The following is a 21,256-nucleotide window of genomic DNA, read 5'->3' as shown; positions in this document are numbered from 1 at the left end:
ATCCATCACCTCTGTTGTAAATCATGCACCATTCAGCACTGTTCTCCGTTCTTCATTTCGATTGTAGTGCTACCAATCCGCGTCACTTTTATTCTGCTGCGTTCCCGTGTTGTTGCTTTGCAGTACTGTTCCCTGTGATTCACTTTGTCTGCTTTGTCCATTTAAAGCCGCAATGATCTTGGAGCGCCATGATAAAGAAAAAAAAAGTTATTTACGATTAGCTTACTTCCCAGGACTGCCCATTGATATTCTTCGGTCATCGTACCATTCCACATGGAATCCGTAGTTTCCGCGCGGCGAAAACATCGATGAAAAAAAATCATATCTGTCGTTTTCAGGTGCCATCTGTCCTACAGGGTTACTAGACAGTGCGAAGAATACGTGCAACAACAATTATCAGAAGTTGCAAGACGCATCCAAACTGAATTGTTGGTAAGCTCTTTTCCATGTGCGTTTTCAAACGGCCATAAAGCGAGGGCGTTTAGCAGAAAAAAGTGGGACGGGGTTATCGGCATCCTAGGATTCGTGATCCCGAGCCGTTTTTACAATCCCGTGGTATCACGATTTCGAAATGTGGATCCCGGGATGCCGAACCGGGTAGGATTTTTTCTTTCAACTGCCCTCGAAATGTCCTACAGGGTTGCATCCACTTGCACATCCACGCTATATCACAAATTCTGATACAATACGCGCTTCCCGTCATCTCCGCGGAACATTCTAGTGGAGGAGAACTCAAGAAAATAGAAAAATGGAAATAGAAAATTCTCGCATGGGGGCAAAAGTTTCGCCGCGCATTATGTTGAGCATTCAAACCATGAATATTGACTTTTCGATGGAACGCATCTCCGTGTCGTCTGGTACGAATTACCTTTCGGCTGCGCCCCATGATATTTACCGCAGGTTAGCACGGCACGAGAAGTCTAACGGAGGCTTTGTATGTATTTGTCCCCTCTATGTTGTTCCAGCCTCAGAACATCAGTTCTCCCATGTCCATATTCACGAGAAGACTACAGACGGACGGGACAGGACGGGGACGTATATGACTTGTATTTACGGGGTAGCTAAAACCGGTGACTTTTTCGCATCTTCTCCTGGAGGAGTGAACGTCGCTTATGTGAATACATGGAACATTGTTTTCCTCTTCTCCCCTTTAATTCACGCACAGTTATTATTCTGTTCTGTCTAGTGCAGCCAAGCTTGCTCTTCATTTTGCTTTTTATTCTCAAATAATAATAATAATAATAATGATTTTTATTATGTTGATGATGACGGATAGCAGCATGAAAGCAGGGACTGGGTGGAAGACAGAACAACTGCAGTCACACATTTTTATTATGTGCCCAAAACAGCCTCGAGGGCCTCGGTATTGGCGCACACTCACAAAGTTCTACATAGTGCCGAAAACGACAGGTACCCAAGAAATGGAGAATATACTCACAGGTTACGCAATACACACGTAGGCCACAGAATATATGTACAATAGCGTTGGTGGATAGACTGCTTATATCTAAAATAACAGGCACGTCTTACATAACATATTTTACATTACGCATACGTGAAATTACAGGACTAAAGGACGGCAAAAAGCTGAGTAAAAGATCGAAGGAATTATGTCCAATACTGATCAGAAGAACGGCAGGATGTCAGGAAAAGACAAATGGGCACAAGCAAAATGAGTGAACTTCACAAATGGAAGACTTTAGATACAACCTCTTTTGGAGTAGAACGGGAAGTGTTACAGAAAAAAAAATCACATGACAGCGAGTTTACGAGGGTCTTGCCTCGCGAGATAGTGTCCCCTTTAGATACACCAGGGTAAAAAATGTAGGATGCTTCCGTAGGGACACACCTGGAATACCGAAAGGCAGAGATCATAGCAACTGTGGACGGTCAATTCGAGACTGAGGGCACTTGTATAAGAAAGTGGCATCGGTAATGTGGCGCTGAGTTGAACGGGGAATGAGACCAACGTGTCTGAGCAGATATTCATAATTGTACGTCTGGAATCCCGGGGTGCAACCGAAATATAGGTAGTGTGAAATGTGGAGCGCTTTCTTTTGGTCAGCTTCTAGGCGCTGAGGGTTACTTAGACAGTTCCATATTATGGATGCGTATGCAATGCGAGGGTCAACATAGACCTTATATTGGGCATACAACAACATCAGGATTTGGGAATATCTTTGTATGTCCCAGAGTCCTAGAGTGCGCAATGCGGAGCATTTCGAATAGAACGTGACCACCGAGCACACGAACCAAGTTAGCGCTGGAGATGACATTTGTGCTGGAACAGTGTTTATAACAGGTTATGTTGGCTTTACCAGAGAAATACACATGTGTTGATTGGAAGTTTGCTCGTGCGACACCACTGGATAACACGGTCGATGTCCCTTTGTTGCAAGGCGCAATCCAATGGGGATGAGACTACTTTCAACAATTTCACATCCTCGGCATACCGTAGCAAGTTAAAATGCTGGATACACATAACGAGATCGTTGACAAAAACGTTGAAGAGTGGCCCGCGGTTGGAGTCCTGGGGAGCTCCTGATGTTGGGAGATATGGTTGCGAACAAATACCCTTAACTGTTACAGAAGAGAAACGGTATATATACACAAGTATGCGAACAGCTCTGTTAGAACGGGGATTCAGTAGAAGCGGGTGAGCTACTGGTCGGCGTAAGGTATACTATTATTGGACTAGTGAATTCTGAGGATATCTGAACAGGCGGTGGCGCTCTGACACAGAGGAGTAGTAGCTGACTTAGCTTGTGTGCTGACGTACTCTGTGATCGTATGCCAATTTGCAGGGAGGCCAGGCTTAATGATTCCGCAGGCTAATCTGACTACAACCTCAGCGTTACGTAAGTCAACCATTACGTCCCTGTGCTGCCGGAGCGACACCGCGAGTTGAGTTGTCCTCAGCAATCACTAACCCAAGAATAGTAGTCCACCTTGCGCCTTCCACAACCACAACAGACCCCGGTATCATAGTTGTTGTGCTTGCTCCTTTCTATCTCAACACCAAACAAATCAATGGCAGCTCGCACCCCTTTACATGAGCTCGAACGGAGTTCCATTTGCTCGTGTAAACGCTGTTCGGTCGAGTTGACTCCGCGCCGGGTCGAGTCGCGTCAGCGCGACAACAGGGGCGCGTTGACTTGCTCCACGCGACCAGCGAAGTGCATGTAAACGACGACTGGTCCAGCTCGGAACGAATGAGCTGCGGGATCGAGTACATCGTGTCGCTGCGTCCGAGACACCAATTGCTCAACGTAGGACGGGCAGACGGGTACAGAAACAGAAGCGAAGAGACGCATTTGCTGCACTGGCACAGCTCGACTCGACTGGACGCGGAGCGTCGCTGCGATCGGCTCTCGCTGAAGAGAGTTCATGTAAACCGCGTGGGATGAGTTCAAACCGACTCGACTGTCAATTGGACCTGCTCTGCCGAGTTAATGTGAACACGGCTGCTCATACAGGTCTGGTGAACAAAGCAGGGCCCATGTCTAGTTTAGCGGCGCCACTCGATTTCAAACTTTTAATCTACATACCTGGATGGAATTTTGCATGGTGCATCGTAATCCAAAATAATCAAGCGGCGGTCGGTTCCACAAATTCCTCCAGAGATCAGTTTCCCCGTGAAAGTTTCGGCAGCGGCGACCATGTCATCTCCATGCGCCCAGTGTTTACCTATGAGAGCTTACGCACACCTCGCACTCTGTTCCCTGTTCCCTCTCGCTCGTTGCCAAGAATGCACAATGAAAGCACTAGATCTCGACGGGTATCATTTGTGGTACTCCTACGCATCAGCTATAAAGCCTGGTTTTCCTCACTAAACGAAGTGTAGTGAGGTTAGGTTAGGTCAGTGCATATTACGCACGGAGGGGGGGGGGGGGGGTCCGGAGGGGGCTACTGCCCCCCCTCCTTGCAGTTGTTCGAGACTGTGCTGGCAGAAGACAGTGCCAATTTTGGCGCGGAGCAATTGCGTGAGGAGGAGGCCGACTGTCGTCCGATAGCGGAGTTGCTGTGCGTCTTAGCAACGAACAGGCGAAAGGCATGCTGGGAAGAGTGCGAGGTGTGCGTAAGCTGTCATAGGTAAACAATGGGCGTATGAAGATGACATGGTCGCCGCTGCCGAAACTTTCCAGGGGAAACTGACCTCTGAAGGAATTTGTGGAACCGACCGCCGCTTGATTATTCTGGATTACGATGCAGCATGCGAAATCCCATGCAAGTTTGAAATCGAGTGGCGCCGCTAAACTAGACATGAACCGCAGGCAGCGAGGGGTTCTGTCCATGTTGTCAGAAGGTAAATTATTCCTAATAATAGTCAAGTTCCTAGCACCACGCAAATTGGCTGTTTCCGAATTATCTGGATTTACGTTTGAGGTAGCTTGCCGCTTCGAATGCCGGGAAAAACTGTTCCATCTCTCCTGTGCAGTTGACTGTGCTGCTTATTCTGCGTGACTCAATCAAGGGATGTCATGAGATGGTGTCAGTAAATGGCGTCAGTAGATGGCGATCCCAGTAAATTCGGACATTACTTACAGGTCTTATCTCTTCTAGTGTTATGGAATACAGCAAGACTTGTGTTCCGGAAATACTCGAAAGACAAATATGCGATGAGACGTTTCTTCTTGAGCGGTTCTTCAAGGACATCAACGCTGACTGTGGAACATCGAAGCCAGTCTGTGAGTATCAAACAACAAGAATGCCGTGGGCATAACTCATGTTGCACGGCATGTTTCAACAGTCGTGTTTCTAACTCCAGCGATGAAGTTGCCACATCCTACAACCGCAGTTGCGTCTGCTGGCTGCCATTATCGTTCCAATATTAGTCGAAAAACTTGAAATCAACATTTGTGTCTTTTATTCTGCAATAGAGCTAAATTCTGCTTCTATGCTGCGAAAGAGCTAAATGTGGCCACGAGGTGGATAAGGCTTATTATCAGCCTCGTGGCCACATTTAATTCTTCCACCAGCGGCATGGCCGAGTGGGCGTCCGCTCGTTGGTGGTAACCAAGGTCGTGCTGTAGACTGGGAGGTGGTGGGTTCGAATCCTACCGCCGGCTGTGCTGTCTGAGGTTTTCCCTGGGTTTTCCGAATACTTTCCAGACGAATGTCGGCACAGTTCCCCCTGAAGTCGGCCCAGGACGCACAATAATCCCCCTCTCCTTCCTGCTGTCCTCTCTCCGTCTGTCCACATCTGTACGCCGCTCATAGCCACAGTTGCTTCGCGGCGCTAACACGCAATCAAAAAAAAAAAAACATTTAGCTCTTCCGTCCTGAAGAAGGCGGAGCTTCCGCCGTAACGTAGACATCCTCCCTAACTTTTATAATTTTTAAGTTTTATTGAACCCCTTTTTGTTACTTCCCCTACTTTCGTCTTCTGTCTCCCATTTATTTCAACTATATATATATATATATATATATATATATATATATATATATATATATATACAGGGTGTTCCATTTAAGATTGACCCCACCTTTAAAAAATAATGAATCATCGCAGAATTATGAAACCAAGTGCATAGTGTTACAAGGGACCTGGAACATTTAAGAGTATTTTTGTCGCGCAATTAACTGATTAATTAATTAATTTAATTTTCTATCTTTTTAAGCGCTTGATGGCAGCGCTTTCTCAAGGCCGCTTGACGAACAAGCATTGATGCCGTCAGTTCCGCTGATGCTGTTATCTGTCACGGGTGCGGGGACAACAGCAAGGTCACTTCTTTGTTTTTTATGCGTGAAACGACACAATACACGGGAAGCAGAAGATAACTGCTCACGGCTTACCTTGAACCACGAGCGCGAGATTATTAAATCAATGAGAAAGAAAGAAAAGCTGTGGGCTATGAAATTTATGAAGCCGCTCTTTTACAACTTTTCATTTGCACCCACTCTCTGCGTTGTAGCACAAGTTATGTCTTTTCCAACGAAGAGACAGTAGCTACGATGCTTGTCCTAGATGCTGCACAGGGCAAGCAAGAAAGGAAGCAAGCAAGCGAGCATGTAAATAATGACAGTAATAATTGGGGGGTTTATGACTATAGGGGAGACAGCGGTGATCATGACCGACGCCACGGTAGTCGGCCTGTGAATTACTTTTGCCCACTTGGAGTTCTCTAACGTGGGTGGAATCTTACACACGAAGAATAGTATGTAAGTCACACCAGAAGACGGCATGCCTAAGCAATCCGTGCCTTCAAACAAATTGCTTCCCTCTCTGCCGGCGTTCAGAATACGCGACCTTGGGAATGGAAGCAGGAAACGCTATTAACCAAGCCATCGTCTTTCTTTTTTTCAAACTGGCAACCGAAGTTTGTTCAAGCAAACAAAGAATTAAACGAGTAGATAAAAATAGTATGCCTTCTTTTTCATTCAACTTATTTTACAGAACATTGCGCAGGTATTCTAACATGACCGAAACAATACTATGTACATTCAGAGCAGGTGTTCGAAAAGAAACGAAACTTCGACCTTGGAGAGTGGGGAGTTTCATCGCCACAGGCGATACTCTACCCCATTGCTGGATGGAGTGGGGGAATAAAATAACGAGCCCCTTCACAATAACGATCGAAGTCCGATGGTGTTCGAAAAGATCGCCTTCCTCAGTCACACAAAGCATGTATCTCCTAATTGTGTCCTTCGTTGCCCTCCGCAACGTGGCCGCGGGGATTCCACGGCACACCTCCGTGATCCGCGCCTTAAGGGCGTCAGGAGTTGTTGTCTCTTGGTCGTACACGCGATCCTTGAGATATCCCCACAGAAAGATATCTAACGGCATCAGGTCTGGGGACCTCGCAGGCCACGACCAGATCCGTACCTTCCTATCCATCGGCTAGGAAATCCCCTGTCGAGATAGGCACGAGCTTGGCTAGAGCTGTGGGCGCATCCCGGGCGCGTGCCGCCTGCAGGCAATGGTCCTACGCACGTTTGGCAATACTGGGAACACATAGGTCCGATCAGGATTCCCGATATCTGCTCCGGACTCTTTCCCCGAAAGTGTCCCATTACCATGCCCTCCACGCATTCCGGTGTATTTTTTTTTTACTTATACGAATTGATGAACGAAAAGAAGAAGCAATCTGAATAACGTTTTATAAAGACATGATGCATTATATATACGTAACAATTACACAACTGGATGAATATATTCCTGACAGAGATACACAAGTGCGCAACAGATATTCAAAGTATTTAGCATCAGAGCACTAGGGAAGTGCAGGAGGCCTAAAGAGCAATTATATCACAAGAGATGAAGTGACTGCTCAAAACGTACTGTAGCCAGTCCTCCTCAGGTACCCGAGGATGCGGCTGTAAAATATGGACCACTGCGCCCATCTACAACGTTGGAAGCTCATTGGCCGAGGCTGTGTGTGCTCTCCGATTGTGCTTTGTGTGAATAAAATGTTTCCTTTAGCCAAAAGTCGCTTCAGTTACTTTGAATACCGTATAACGGCGGGAGGCGTGAAATCCAGTAGAAGTTCATGGTGGCCAGGACCGGCTGAAAGTTCAGCAAAACGTTGAAGCTCCTTATTGGCCCAATGGCCATGCATAATATCTACGACGTCGCACTCTGATTGGTCGTGTGCCCAGTGTTGTGTGAATTATGTCAAACTATGGGCTCTATTGGGAGCTGTTGGAGCCTGCTGTAACTTCGTGGGGCAATATGCTTGAATATGCAATGATTGAAAATTATGTTTAAGAAAGACTATAATGCAGACAAACGACCAGCCGTACAAACCTGGTGAAATATGTTTGCAATCGGATCCAGATACCATACAGATACTTTAGATGCAATAAACATCCATATGCTGCAGGAAGCACACTTGCAAAGACGTGAACACTAAACCGATTGTGTCTCAGTTCACAATTCACAAACTGGCTATTAAGTCGTATAAGTTCTTCATAAGCGCGTAGGGGAAACGTTGGGGGGGGGGGGGGTGCTGGACCTGTCCTGAATCTCATTTAATCCGGGATGTCCTGTACAAGCCTTCCAATCAAATTTTTCATGTCAACAAGGAGTTCTCGAATTCTGCAAAATAACACATGTTAAAAAACTGCACGACGCAAGTGTAATGGGGCACTTACTCTGAGCTCTTCCTAATAAAACGGCGTCGCACAGGAACGATTTTACGGAAGAAGCATCAAGCCCTAAACACTGGCAACGACCACAAATGTACACGAATGCACTTGTTCGCCATGACCTGTCTGTATTCTAGACAGGTCATCGCGAAAAGTCTGCAAGAGAACAGTAATCTTTCAAACAGTAGGAACTTAAAACGTAAGTCATATGAAAAATTGACTACCACGTAATCACTGTTGGATGCATCTTCTACTGCGTTTCTTGAAAGCAGGGAGATAGACTTTCTGAAATTATTTGTACAAGTTAGTTGGGGCAACGCTACATGCATAATTATTTCCCTTTTCAGGCGACGTTGCATCAAAGTGCCCGAACAAAACGTTATCACTTGCACAGACTGTCTGCGAAGAAAGCTTTATGAGGGAACACGGCCTCGTCCTTCCCCCCGAATATGTGAACAAAGAGGCGAACAAATGGTACTGCTGGTAAGGACTTTTTCACGTACAACTGGCGGTTCCACAGTCTTCTTGAGATACTTATCCGGACCAAGGCTGTCTTCACCCCACACCCTGTTAGAAGAAGTCTGCCACAGATACCGTCCACGTGGTGTTTCACTGGATGAGTGACTTAGAAACGCTTGAGGAGACAGGAATCATGACTGATTTGTCCGGCCCTGCACTTGAGGCAGATAATTGTGAAAGCACACATGTGAAAGCCAAGCTGACGCGCTACAAAGGTGACATCGCTTGACGGAGATCCGGAGAGTGAAAGTTCGAACCCTGCAACCACGCGCATTGGCGTTTTCCTGAATTGTCGTTTGACGTAGCTTGTCGCAGTAGTATTCAGTCATGTCGAGGCTACGGCCGGTCCACTCAGCAACCTGGACCCCTGGGCCCTGCCTCTGAGCCCTGCGCGTATTTTTCCCCGCGCGGCGCGTGTGCGGAGGTTGTCCGCGCGCTTATAACATGCAGAGACATGCAAAGAAGGGTCATACACAAAAAGTACAAGTGAAAATATATTTGTCAATGCCAATTGTAATGCCAATCAAGTTGAGATATATTTATTAAAGCCAATAGAGCTGGGAATTGTGCCAATTGTGATGCCGCTCAGGTGAAGGAGAGAAACCCAGCCGAGAAAACTTCACGACCTGTAACAGAAGAAACAAAAACACAAGGCAGTACATGTGAATAATATACATAATTTATTAACTATATCCAGTCCTTAAATTCTGAAATTAAAATGCAGTAGCACATTTAATCAAATATGTTCTTAATACGACTACAATCAAAATTACAAGTTACAAGTTAAACTTAACAACTTAAACTTAATTAAAATTACAAGTTTTATTATAAAAAGTCTGAGATGTGGGAACCTGATAGTTGTAAGTAATTTCGAGCATAATATGGAAGCTAAGTTTAATATTCCAATATGACACACATTTAATTAATCAATTTCTATTGAAGTGAATAGCGCAGGCATAAGGCAATAATTCGAATCAACACATAGCATTAATATAGAACCAATAATCCAACATGTAGGGAAATAATAGCTACACCATATCAAAACGAGAAACGATCACCACATTTAATCAAAGAAGATATTCTTAATCAATATGATTATAAACAAAATTATAAGTTGTGTTATAAAAAGTCTAATATTCCTATACGTGAGAACCATCAGTGCAATAGCGGGAAGTTCTGATAGTTGTATGTAATTAACTGTGAACAGCAGAGACCCTGGAAGACTATGGGACATGAACACAAGAGGAAATAAAATATATACCACTACAAAGAAGATATTCCTAATCAATATGATCACAATCAAATTACAAGTTGTATTATAAATATTCCTACACGTGAGAACCATCCTGCAATAGACGTAAGGAAATAACGAGGAAAAACACAATCAACAGCTACAATTAATAGAAAGCCAAACCTGCACACCATCCAACACATAGAGAAATAATAGCTAGTCAATCTATCAAAAGGAGAAATATTACAATATAGGACATACTTAACGCTGAAGAAGAGAGGAACACTCCAAGCGGCGACATGTAAACAACAACAGAGGAAAATAATATATCATTGAACCATCATGAAATCGACCAACATACAATTTTCATTCTAACAAACACTACGAACCTTGATGGAGATATCCAAGACATAGAAAATATGGAATGTTTACATCTCGGTTTTCACTCTTTTCCTTAAAGCCGGGAGACTTTATGTCTCTATCTAAATGACCAAGACGAAGCAACTCCCATGCTTTATCACCCAAAGGGTTGGGGGCTGATTCCTTCGTCCATCAAATGGGGCGTTCTAGAGGTCAGATAAGATAGTTCAAAGGCGATATATTTTATTGTGCCGCGCAAATAGATGTCAATATTATTCGCGGGGATCACTATGTTTTCGTATCCTTTCCTTGAAACAGAAATCTTATGTCAAAGTGGTTGAGAAGTCGACTAAGTTTGTACACATGCGATATTGTTATTGAACATCTAGAGAAAGTCCAAATTATTAAATGGTAGCAACAATACTCAATCAAAAAACGAGAAACAAATTTAATTACATCAAGTTTGGTAATATCTTGCAGCAGAAAGTTCTATATAGATGAACCACACAGAAAAATCAAATGTGAAACACAACTCAGAAATACCGGGCATTCCCAACTCAGAGATTATTTTTACTTATCTCAATCGAGCGAACAATTGAAACAATTATGACACAATTAATACATCTTGCATACATAATGTCCAGTTCATCGAATATCAGTCGAACCTGAAACAAAACAATAATTAATTCAGACAAATCATTTCTAAGCAAGCAGCGTGAATACACCGTAGAATCTGTACAGAAACTTGTCATTTTCAATGAATAAACATGATCAACTAGTGGATTCAAGCGATAAAGTGTGATGAAACCCGACGACCCCCAACACCAACATCAAGTTAGGGAGGGACGGCCTCTAGTATGGCCTTGTGCATAGAATCATTGAAAGCGCACATTTTTTCTTACTCATTTTGGATAGCAGCTGCAGCTGCTTGATCTGCCAACTCATTGCCTTTGATGCCTACGTGGCTGGGCACCCAGCATAGGATGAGGGAGTACCCCTTTGTTCTTATCAGACTGGCTAAAGATCTTGCTCGCTGCACAAGGAAGTTCTTTGTTGTGTGCTGACTACAACTTGCGTTAATGGAACTCAAGGAGTCTGTATATATAACAGAAGACTTTATAGAATCTTGAAGGATGTAGTTGAGAGCCAAGATAATGGCGTAAACCTCGGCAGTGAAAATTGATGCAAATGTTTTTATACGATGAGACCTTGTGTACGCGCCACAAATCATGGCACAAGTCACTCCTGCACTAGACTTGGACCCATCTGTGTATATCTCAGTATGGTTATCAAAGCTGTCTTTCAAGTGTGCAAACTCTTGTTGAAGTACTGATGAGGCGCTGTCTTGTTTGTTGTATTTTGCCAAAGAGATGTCAGACCTTGGCGGTGGTTCCCAGGGTGGGAGCTTTCAGCTACACTCTACAACTTGTAGGTCACAGGACGAGAAACCGTGGCAATCGAACTCTGATGCAATTCGCAAAGAGAATGGAGGGACGACAGAGGGCTTGTTAATGAACAGCTGTTTAAAGCGTGTGTGCTTGACGCAAGTCGAGGCTGGATTTTGGGGTAGACTATTTATTCTAAGTGCGTACGATGTACCGAGATAAGAACGCCGTCTTTTGAAGAAGCATTCCTTCGATTCAACATATAGACTCTGTACAGGAGACGTTCGGAAGGCGCCAAGCACGAGCCTGAGCCCCTGGTGATGGACAGGGTCCAGGGCTTTCAACACAGACTCTCGAGCAGAACCGTAGACAAAGGACCCATAATCCACTTTGGAACGAATAGATGCAGTATATACTTGGTGAAGTGTTTCCTGGTCTGCACCCCAAGATCTGTGAGAAATGATTTTTAAAATGTTTAGTGACTTGACACACTTTATCTTTAGGTTTTGGATATGAGCCTTGAAGGTCAGCTTCGAGTCGAAAGTAATGCCAAGAAATTTGGCTTCTGGTTGATCAAGGATATCTTGTCGGTTAAGCTGCAGCGTAAGTGGTGCGAACAGTCCTCTAATCCTAGAGAAATGGACACACACAGTTTTCTCAGCTGAGAATTTGAATCCATTTGATGAGGACCACTTGGCCATATTGTTGATGGCCACCTTCATCTGTCGTTCGCATATTGACAGGTTCGTGGAGCAACAATATATTTGAATGTCATCCACGTACAAGAAGAAAGATATGGAGGGTGGGATGACATTGGTCACAGAGTTGATTTTCACAATAAATAAAACAACACTGTGAACGGATCCCTGCGGGACACCATTCTCTTGTACGAAGGGGCGGGATAGAGTGGTTCCCAGTCGCACTCTAAAGGATATGTGCTGGAGGGATGCATCTAAGGAGCCTGCCCTCCACGCCAAAAGAGTAAAGATCCTGCAGAATACCGTGTCGCCGCGCAGTGTCATACGCTTTCTCTAAATCAAAGAAAACAGATAAGCAATATTGTCTTCTGGCGAAGGCTTCACCGATAGTGGTTTCTAGCCGAACAAGGTGATCCATAGTGGAACACCCTGTTCGAAAACCACATTGAAATTCAGAAAGGCAATTATTTTCTTCCAGATGATGAACCAGCCGGTTATTGACCACTCGCTCAAACGTCTTCCCAATACAACTCGTAAGGGTGATAGGTATGTAACTGGCAGGATTCGATGCTTCCTTTCTTGGCTTGAGAAGGGGAATGACAGTCGCAGTCTTCCATAATACTGGTAACGTTCCCTCTGCCCAAACGCGGTTAAAGAAAAGGAGCAACAATTTTTTTTCATCAGATGAGTGGCACAGCATAGAGTAGGTTACTCTGTCTGGGCCCGGGGCAGTGGCTTTAGCAGCGAATAGGGATCGCTGAAGCTCCACCATCGTGAACGGCTGATTGTATACGTACTCATCACCACCACTCATTGGAATTTTTCGTTTCTCAGCGTTTCTTTTTACTCGAAAGAAGAAATTCGGGACTGTAATGGGATGAATCAGAGATGCAATCAAAATGTTGTCCGAGCGCATCCGCCTGTTCTTGTAGGCTTCCGCACACCTGCCCGTTGACTTCTAAAAGAGGGATTGTATAACTGCAGTGTTCTCCTCTGATTTTGCGAAGTCTGTCCCACACTACTTTGGATGGGGTACTGTGAGATAGAGAAGACATGAAGTTGTGCCAAGATGAACGCTTTGCTTGTTTCCGCGTCCATCTGGCCTTGGCTCTCGCCTTTTTAAACAAAGGAAGATTTTGTGATGTGGGGTACCTCCGAAATGTACCCCACGCACGATTTTGAAGTTTACGAGTTTCCTTGCACTCGCTGTTCCACCATGGCTTCGATCGTTTCGCTAGACGACCAGAAGTCTCAGGAATGGATTGCGTTGCTGCATCGAGGATGACGTTAGTAATTACATCGTTGGCCTCTTCAATCGTCATCCTCTCCACAGGGATTAACGACAGGTCACATTTTTTAGAGAAAGCATTCCAGTCAGCATGTTGGAGCTTCCATCTGGGGGGGCATGCTGTCAGACTATTGACTGCACACATATATTTCAGGATCACTGAAAAGTGATCACTCCCAAGTGGGTTTTCTTGCACGCTCCATTCTATATCTTGATATAGACATAGACTGCAAAGTGATAAATCTAAGACCGAGAAAGACTGACTTGAACAGTGGACATACGTAGGTGCTCCTGTATTTAAAAGACAGATGGAGGTTGATAACAAGACCCTTTCCAACATTTTCCCTCGGCCGTCGGTTCTTGTACTGCCCCAAAGCGGATTGTGGGCATTAAAGTCGCCTAAGAGTATAAATGGAGTTGGAAGTTGCCTGATTAAGTGTTCTATATCTCTCTGTGCAAAACTTGCTGATGGTGGCAAATAGACCGAGCAGATGGTAACAATTCTGTCCAGACACATCTGCACGGCTACGGCTTCCAAGTTTGTAACGAAGTGGACTTCTTTGGACGGAACAGTTCCTCGTGTGACGATAGCCACGCCACCAGATGCGCGAGTGGCGTCTGTTCGATCTCTTCGAAATACATTTTGTCTACGAATTGGATTTGGTGTATGTGTGTTTAAATATGTTTCTTGGAGGCAGAAACATGCTGCATTGTACTTGTCAAAGAGATCGTTAATGTCGTCTAAGTTAGAAATTAAACCCCGGCAGTTCCACTGGAGGAAGTGGTTCATAGCGGTCACACTAAAAAGGAGGAAAAGAAAGCGCAGCACTTAGTGACACCTACTAGAAAAGACTTGTACCATTTAGGGGGTTGGACCCTTCGCGGGGGTTGTTTCTGTTGGTCATTCCCTTTGAAACCCCTTCCTCGTCCTTTCTCTCGTTTTTCCTTCCCTTGTGGAGGAATGCTGGGGAGGCTCGACGATGACTTCTGCGACATGCAGTCGTCATCGTTGACCTCCTGGGTGCCTTTTTAGGAAGGGGTTTTTACGACCCCGTCCCAAACTGACTGTGTGCCATCGACCTTAGTGGAGGCCGTGGCTGTTTCTTTCTGGCCAGTTGAACGGCTGGCCTCCGTCACGGCAGAAGACACAGAAGACAGCCTTCTGAGGTTGGGGAGTGTAGAGTGGGGACTCAGAACCCGAAAAACAGGTCTGTGGCGCCACTCCCCTACGCACCATGTCGGAAAAACTTCCTTTCTTTCTGAACTCGAGCTGTGCTCGTGCAGCTTTATAGTTTAACTTCTGCTCTGTTTTTATTTTCAATATTTCTTTTTCTTCTTTCCACCGTGGGCAGGACCGAGAATAGACAGGGTGCCCCCCTCACAGTTAGCACAGTGGAAGTCTTTTGTTATACGATTCAGGAGTATGCTCTTTGCCAGCACATCTGGGACACACCAACTGTCCTCGACAGACTTGGTAGTTGTGCCCAAACCGCTGGCATTTGAAACAGCGACGAGGATTAGGAATAAATGGTCTGACATGACAATTGACTTAACCGGCTTTGATGGTAGAAGGAAGTGTGTGCAGCTTAAACGACAGGATGATGTGCTTTGTATTGATCTCCTTGCCATCTCTCCGCATAATTATCCGTTTGGCAGACACGACGCCTTGCTCTTGCAAGCCCTCTTCGATTTCAGTTTCGCTGCAGACGATTAACTCTTCTTCGGAAATGACTCCCTTAACGGTGTTCAGTGTTCGGTGGGTTGTAACTGAAACAGGTATCTCCCCGATCTTCTTTAGAGATTGCAGTGCTGTACTTTGTTGTTTATTATTGACCTCTACCTGAATATCTGCTGAGCTCAGCTTCTTGGCCTGAAACGACTTTCCTATTACGTGTTCGAGTGCCCTAGCAACAAGAAAAGGAGATACTTTAGATAGTTGTTTGGTCTCGTCATCTGAGTGAAGAATCAGGAACTTGGCAAACCAAGGTTCCGGACAACTTAGGTCAGAGAAATGCAATGTTCGTTCTTCGGTGCGGCTCCTCTTCGGGCGCCGATCGGGGTTTTTTTAGGTGATTGTGTCCATAGAAAATAATGAATGACATTCGGTACAGATGTCCTGCCGCCCACCACGGAGTCCAACCAGGGGACCGCGCATCACGCAGTAGCAGGTACCTCTGCATGATACCCAAGTGCAGCTTTCTGGAGAGTGAAAAGAACTTCCCAAGGTTGACCCTTGCCGCCAAAGATGATGAAAAGTGGAAGGAAGCGAGGAGGAGGGAAGATAAAGAGAAAGCAATGAAAAGGTGGATGGCGACTAGCTGAATAATCCTGGCCGGGCCTTCCAGGACCACTCGACTATGGGAAGCAGGGGCCAAAGCGGTGTGTTGCTCTCCCAGAGGGGCCCCGAAGGGTCCTAAACAACCTCCAGGTCCACTCAATCGCCAGGATCCCCCTTTCCCCAGACACGGGAAAGCCACGCACAGCTATACGTGGGGATCTCCCTCCTGCGGCGACCCAACCGTGAATGCAGGAGGGGGCTACTGCGGCTGCTGCCGGGCGATGGGGGCGCCAATTTCCGACGCCGGGTTTGATAGATTGATTAGCTATTATTTCTCTATGTGTTGGATGGTGTGCAGGTTTGGCTTTCTATTAATTGTAGCTGTTGATTGTGTTGTTTCTTGTTATTTCCTTACGTCTATTGCAATGATGGTTCTCACATGTAATTTGATTGTGATCATATTGATTAGGAATATCTTCTTTGTAGTGGTATAGATTTTATTTCTTCTTGTGTTCTTGTCGTTCTTGTTCCATGTTCTTCCATACATCTAACGGCACCCATCTTCTACAAATCAGGGCAGATATCATCAGAGCTGGTTGTTGGCTAGGAGCGTGCTATGTGGTGAAGCTCATTTTTAACATATCTATTTTCTGTGTTGGATTCATAAAACAAAGCAAGGTTTGTAGTGTCTCTTAGAATGAAAATTGTATAGTGTTCGAATTGTATAGTGTTATTGTGTGTTCGATTAGATGTGTCACGAGGATGATTTTATGATAATTAAAATGATAAATTATTCTCCTCTGCTGTTTTGATTAAGAATAACTTCTTTGTAGTGGCATAGATTTTATTTTCTCTTGTGTTCGTGTCCCATAGTCTTCCAGGGTCTCCGCTGTTCACAGCTAATTACATACAACTATCAGAACTTCCCGCTGTTGCACTGATGGTTCTCACGTATAGGAATATTAGACTTTTTATAGCACAACTTATAATTTTGTTTACAATCATATTGATTAAGAATATCTTCTTTGATTAAATGTGGTGATCGTTTCTCGTTTTGCTATTTCCCTACATGTTGGATGATTGGTTCTATGTTCATGCTATATGTGGATTCGAATTATTTCCTTATGTCTGCACTATTCACTTCAATAGAAATTGATTAATTAAATTTGTGTCATGTTGGAATATGAAACTTAGATTCCCTATGGCGCTCGAAATTACTTACATGTATCGTGTTCTCACATCTCAGGCTTTTTATAATAAAACTAGTTTTGATTGTGATCGTATTGGTTAAGAACATCTTCTTTGATTAAAATGTGCTCTCTCTTCTGATTCACTGAAAACATGCGTGTATGATTACAGTTAATAAAAATATTGTGTTTGATCTGTGATACCTATTCAATGCTATTGTATCTTACCTGTAATAAGTATTTCTTTCTTACGTGTATTGTGTTTCTTCTGCTTCAGGTTTTTTGGCTGGGGTTTTCTCCTCCACACAGAATCACAGCATAATTCCTAGCACTATTGACTTTAATAAATATATTTTCACTTGTACTTTCGTGTATGGCTATCCTTTGCATGTAAAGAGCCTACTGCACACCTGATGTAGCTGGAAAAAAATTATGATTGAAGTCGACACAGATTGAAAAATGATGAAAGGCGACCCAGGCTGAAAAATGTGAGCTGGTAAGTGCGCACGCAGCCCTCCGGCCACGCCCACCCACCGGTAAGTGCCTCCACCCGAGCGCCCCCCGGCGCGTGCGGGAAAAAATACGCGACCCAAGTCGCCCTAGGCTCAAAAATGTCGAAAGAAGTCGGTCCAGGCTGAAAAATGTGAGACGGTAAGCGCGCATGCAGCCCTCCCCCCGCCGATAAGCATGTGGACAACCCTCCACACACGCGCCGCGCGGGGAAAAATACGCGCAGGGCTCAGGGCAGGGCCCAGGGGTCCATGTCGTAGTTTCGCCCTGCCGTAGTTTTGGTATGACAGAATACTACTTGCCGCTTCCAAACTGGCGGAAAAAGCTGCTTATTCGCTCGTGCGCAGCTAACTGCGTTGTTCATTCGTCGCGAACCGATGTTACGTGCCCCTGTAGTTTAACAGCTATTTCTGCACGATGTTTTCCAGTATGATGCAGTACAGCCAGAATTGTCTTCAGGACACGCTGAAACAACAAGGATGCGATTCCGAAGACTTTTTGCAGGGGTTCACTCGGAAAGTTGAGACTCAATGTGGAACGTCCAAGTCGTTCTGTAAGTACAATAAAAGAAGAATGAAGCAGGGATAACACATAATACGAGGCTTGGGACAACAGTAGTCTTTGTAAGTCCAGTGATAAATATCCCACCGGCGATCAAAATCATTACATTGGGACATTGCAGTGGGACTTAATGGTAGTTGAAATCGAGGAGGATCGCCAGACTGTCAAGCTGAATGTCAACGAAACGAAATCACAATCAAAATGAGATCAATATGCAAGCAAGAAATTAAACTGAGAAAAAGTGTTTTATCGGGGGGCCTCGCTTTCTTTTTCTCGGCTATGTTTTACATTCCCACTTGCATTAAACGAGCCCTCAGCTACAGAGTGGCATGAAAGAAGAGAAAGAAACAAGGGAAGTGCGTCATCTTACCAAATGACAAGGATGCGCAGAAGAATAAGGAACAGTGCAATCGGGAACCAAACACAACACTCCTTATGTAGAATACGCGTTTAATCTCAACAGAGGGGAAAAAATAATAATTGATTCTCGCACACGATCACGTTCTTCCATATTTGATGTTGCTGCCGATGGCTGCACATATTTCACATACAATGTGCATTTACTTTATTCATTGTAGTTATTTTGTAAGAAAAGGAAACACATAGAAGCGTCGACGCCGTGTTTGTAGTCGACAGACCATCCTCTCGCAGATAGTGCGCAGCTTTCCAGTGGCTCACATCATATTACATCACATTACAGTATTGGTTACGTACTGCGAAAATGATTATTGAGAGATACCTAAGATTTTCACACTGCAGTCTTCTATTCAGGAGGTAAAGCTTCCCACTTGTACTATTTCGCATTTGTCTCGCTACTGAAGCGCGTAACAACGCACAGGGCTGGGCAAAGGTCTACGGAAGACGCTCTGGCGCATTCCTTCCTCAGAGTCAGAGGGTAGCAGCGAATGGTACCTTGCCAACTAGTACGTGCATAGGTAACGCAACCTCTTCTTTGCAAGTCCGTGCGGTACTTTACACTCTCTATCTTTTCACACCTTTAAATGTGTAATAACGTGCATGGCGCACGGCTTTTTAGGTGTAATTTTCATAACACCATAATGGAGCACGGTTTCGCACAAATTTTCTTTACTCGAGTGTTGTCTGTCCTCAAAAATTGAGTGCACGAGTGCTTATGGGAACTAGCGTGCCTTGAAGCATTACGAAACTGCAACATGCAGAGGTAGAGGAGGAACAACGGCACTCCCGGTGTGCACGGCAGCCGCGTCAGCCGGGTTAAACCATAGCACGACACAGCAGTGTTCCAAAAAGTTATCATGCTGCTTTGCGGCGCGCACAAAGTAGCATTTTCTATCTTCCCTGGCCGCCATAAAAGACTGCACAGCACGCAATCACATTAACACTCCGCTGCCCTCCCCACAGAAGATGTGGCGGCTTCAAGCAACTTGGATGTTAATCGCGTTTTCCCACAATCATCTCATCTGTACGTGTTTCAGAAACGAAGAACGTTACACCCATTTCAGGTGCGACGAAGTACAGTAAAAAATACAGAAGATATGAAACACCGTATCCCCTAACAAAACGGAAAACACACGGAGCGTATGGCGCGTTTCCCACTGTTTACCTTTCCGCTGTTATGACGTGGAACGGTAAAGCTCGATTTTACATCCTCGCCCTCTTCTGCTGCACAGAAACCTACAAGCAGAGCAATAATATAATGGCTACTGCGGTGCAATGCCGTAGCAGCATTTCTTAGCACTGGGCATCTAGTAGCAGTTTACTGGGGGTCCTTCACGTACAGCGTACGCCCTTCTGAAATCCTTCCTGTATGTTGGTTGGGCCATCTTACATGTACTATAATTTTTGTTTACAGGCTCTGCTCAGTGTAATAACAACACGTTATCCCATGCCCAGTTTGCGTGCAGCGAGAGATATATGCAGATCCATGTGCTGAATCCTGAAAAACCGGGACAATTGAGCCCGGATGCTCAGAAACGTTACTGCTGGTAAGCGCTTTTTCTTTTACGTGCAAACCGCAGTTCCATAGCATTTTTGTGATAAGCGTCAGACCACAACAGCACTAGCAGACGGCGCCTGTGTCCACCCAACACCACATAGTGCACCAGAGGAAGCCTGCCTCAGATGCCGTTCACCTCGTGTTTTAAGGCCCAACCGCATTAGTCAGCGCATTATCCAGCGGCCTGCAGTGGCGTTTGGAGAGCGGCAGAACGATAGAAAAGCAGCGACACCACCGAATTCCGAGGGGTGCGGATATCGTGGATGGGCGACTGCTGGACGAAGGAAGCGTCGGAAGCGGCGCGAGCAAGTTGCCCATCAGGGATTAGCCGTGGATGGCGACACGCGGAACTGCCCAGAGTGCTCGCGTGGATCGCGTTCAGCAGAGGATCAGATGCTGCTGATGTTAACCACGTGATTCTTGTGTGAGCGTGCAAAATGCAAAACACGAAGGGAAGAGTGCAACAGATTAATATCAAATGAAATGCTGTGTTCGCCCCGTGTATTTGGATGCCTTGTGAATAGCGAGGCACAACAAGTGGCTCTGTGAGTGCGTACCCCTGCACTTATACCATATCTGTGTTTCAGTTTTTAAAAGTATGTAATGTTTTATGGCCATTGGTTATGGGAAGGAGTTCGTACCGCACGTTCTGCAAAGTTATAGATACGTTTTTAGTTCTCCTTTAACTCTTTTCCACCTTGTAATTTCACCATCACTTACCTAGTGTAGCATATCGTCAGCATCGACAATGAGGAAAATAGCGCAGAGCGCGCGACCTATAGCAACCTAAGCGATCGTGTCCAATAAACCAGTTGTTGTTGTCACTCGGGCCGTTCACTTCATCCCCCTCGGGCTCCTACATATTTGGTGACCCGGAACACCCGCCGATGTTTGGCACGAGCCCGCCTTCTGATCAGCATTCCGCTACCCTTCCACCTCCTGGTATGGCCAACTTCTCTGTACCACCCGTGGCACACGTCGCCGTGCGGCTTCCCCCTTTCTGGACCTTCAACCCGAAGATCTGGTTTTTGCAAGCCGAAGCACAATTTCAGCTGGCAGGTATTACAACTCAGGCGACGCAGTACCGACACATTGTCGCTGTTCTGCCTTCAGACATCGCCTTGGAGGTAGGCGACGTTCTATCCAGCCCACAGGCTGACAGCCCCTACAACCAGC

At 45.3% G+C, this 21,256-nt stretch overlaps 1 protein-coding gene across 1 annotated transcript in view; it reads left to right on the top strand.

Annotated features, from left to right (window-relative positions):
- Window positions 1–21,256, top strand: part of LOC135374001 (uncharacterized) — a 218,395-nt gene that overhangs the window by 179,247 nt on the left and 17,892 nt on the right. Inside the window, exons 22-26 of the mRNA XM_064607019.1 lie at window positions 339–432; window positions 4,564–4,688; window positions 8,436–8,571; window positions 17,973–18,097; window positions 19,937–20,069. Of these exons, the coding sequence (XP_064463089.1) occupies window positions 339–432; window positions 4,564–4,688; window positions 8,436–8,571; window positions 17,973–18,097; window positions 19,937–20,069 (613 nt within the window). The remainder of the gene's footprint in view (window positions 1–338; window positions 433–4,563; window positions 4,689–8,435; window positions 8,572–17,972; window positions 18,098–19,936; window positions 20,070–21,256) is intronic.

This window comes from Ornithodoros turicata, unplaced genomic scaffold, assembly GCF_037126465.1.
Source record: "Ornithodoros turicata isolate Travis unplaced genomic scaffold, ASM3712646v1 Chromosome37, whole genome shotgun sequence".
NCBI lineage: Eukaryota > Metazoa > Arthropoda > Arachnida > Ixodida > Argasidae > Ornithodoros > Ornithodoros turicata.
This window is presented reverse-complemented; position numbering and strand designations above follow the sequence as displayed.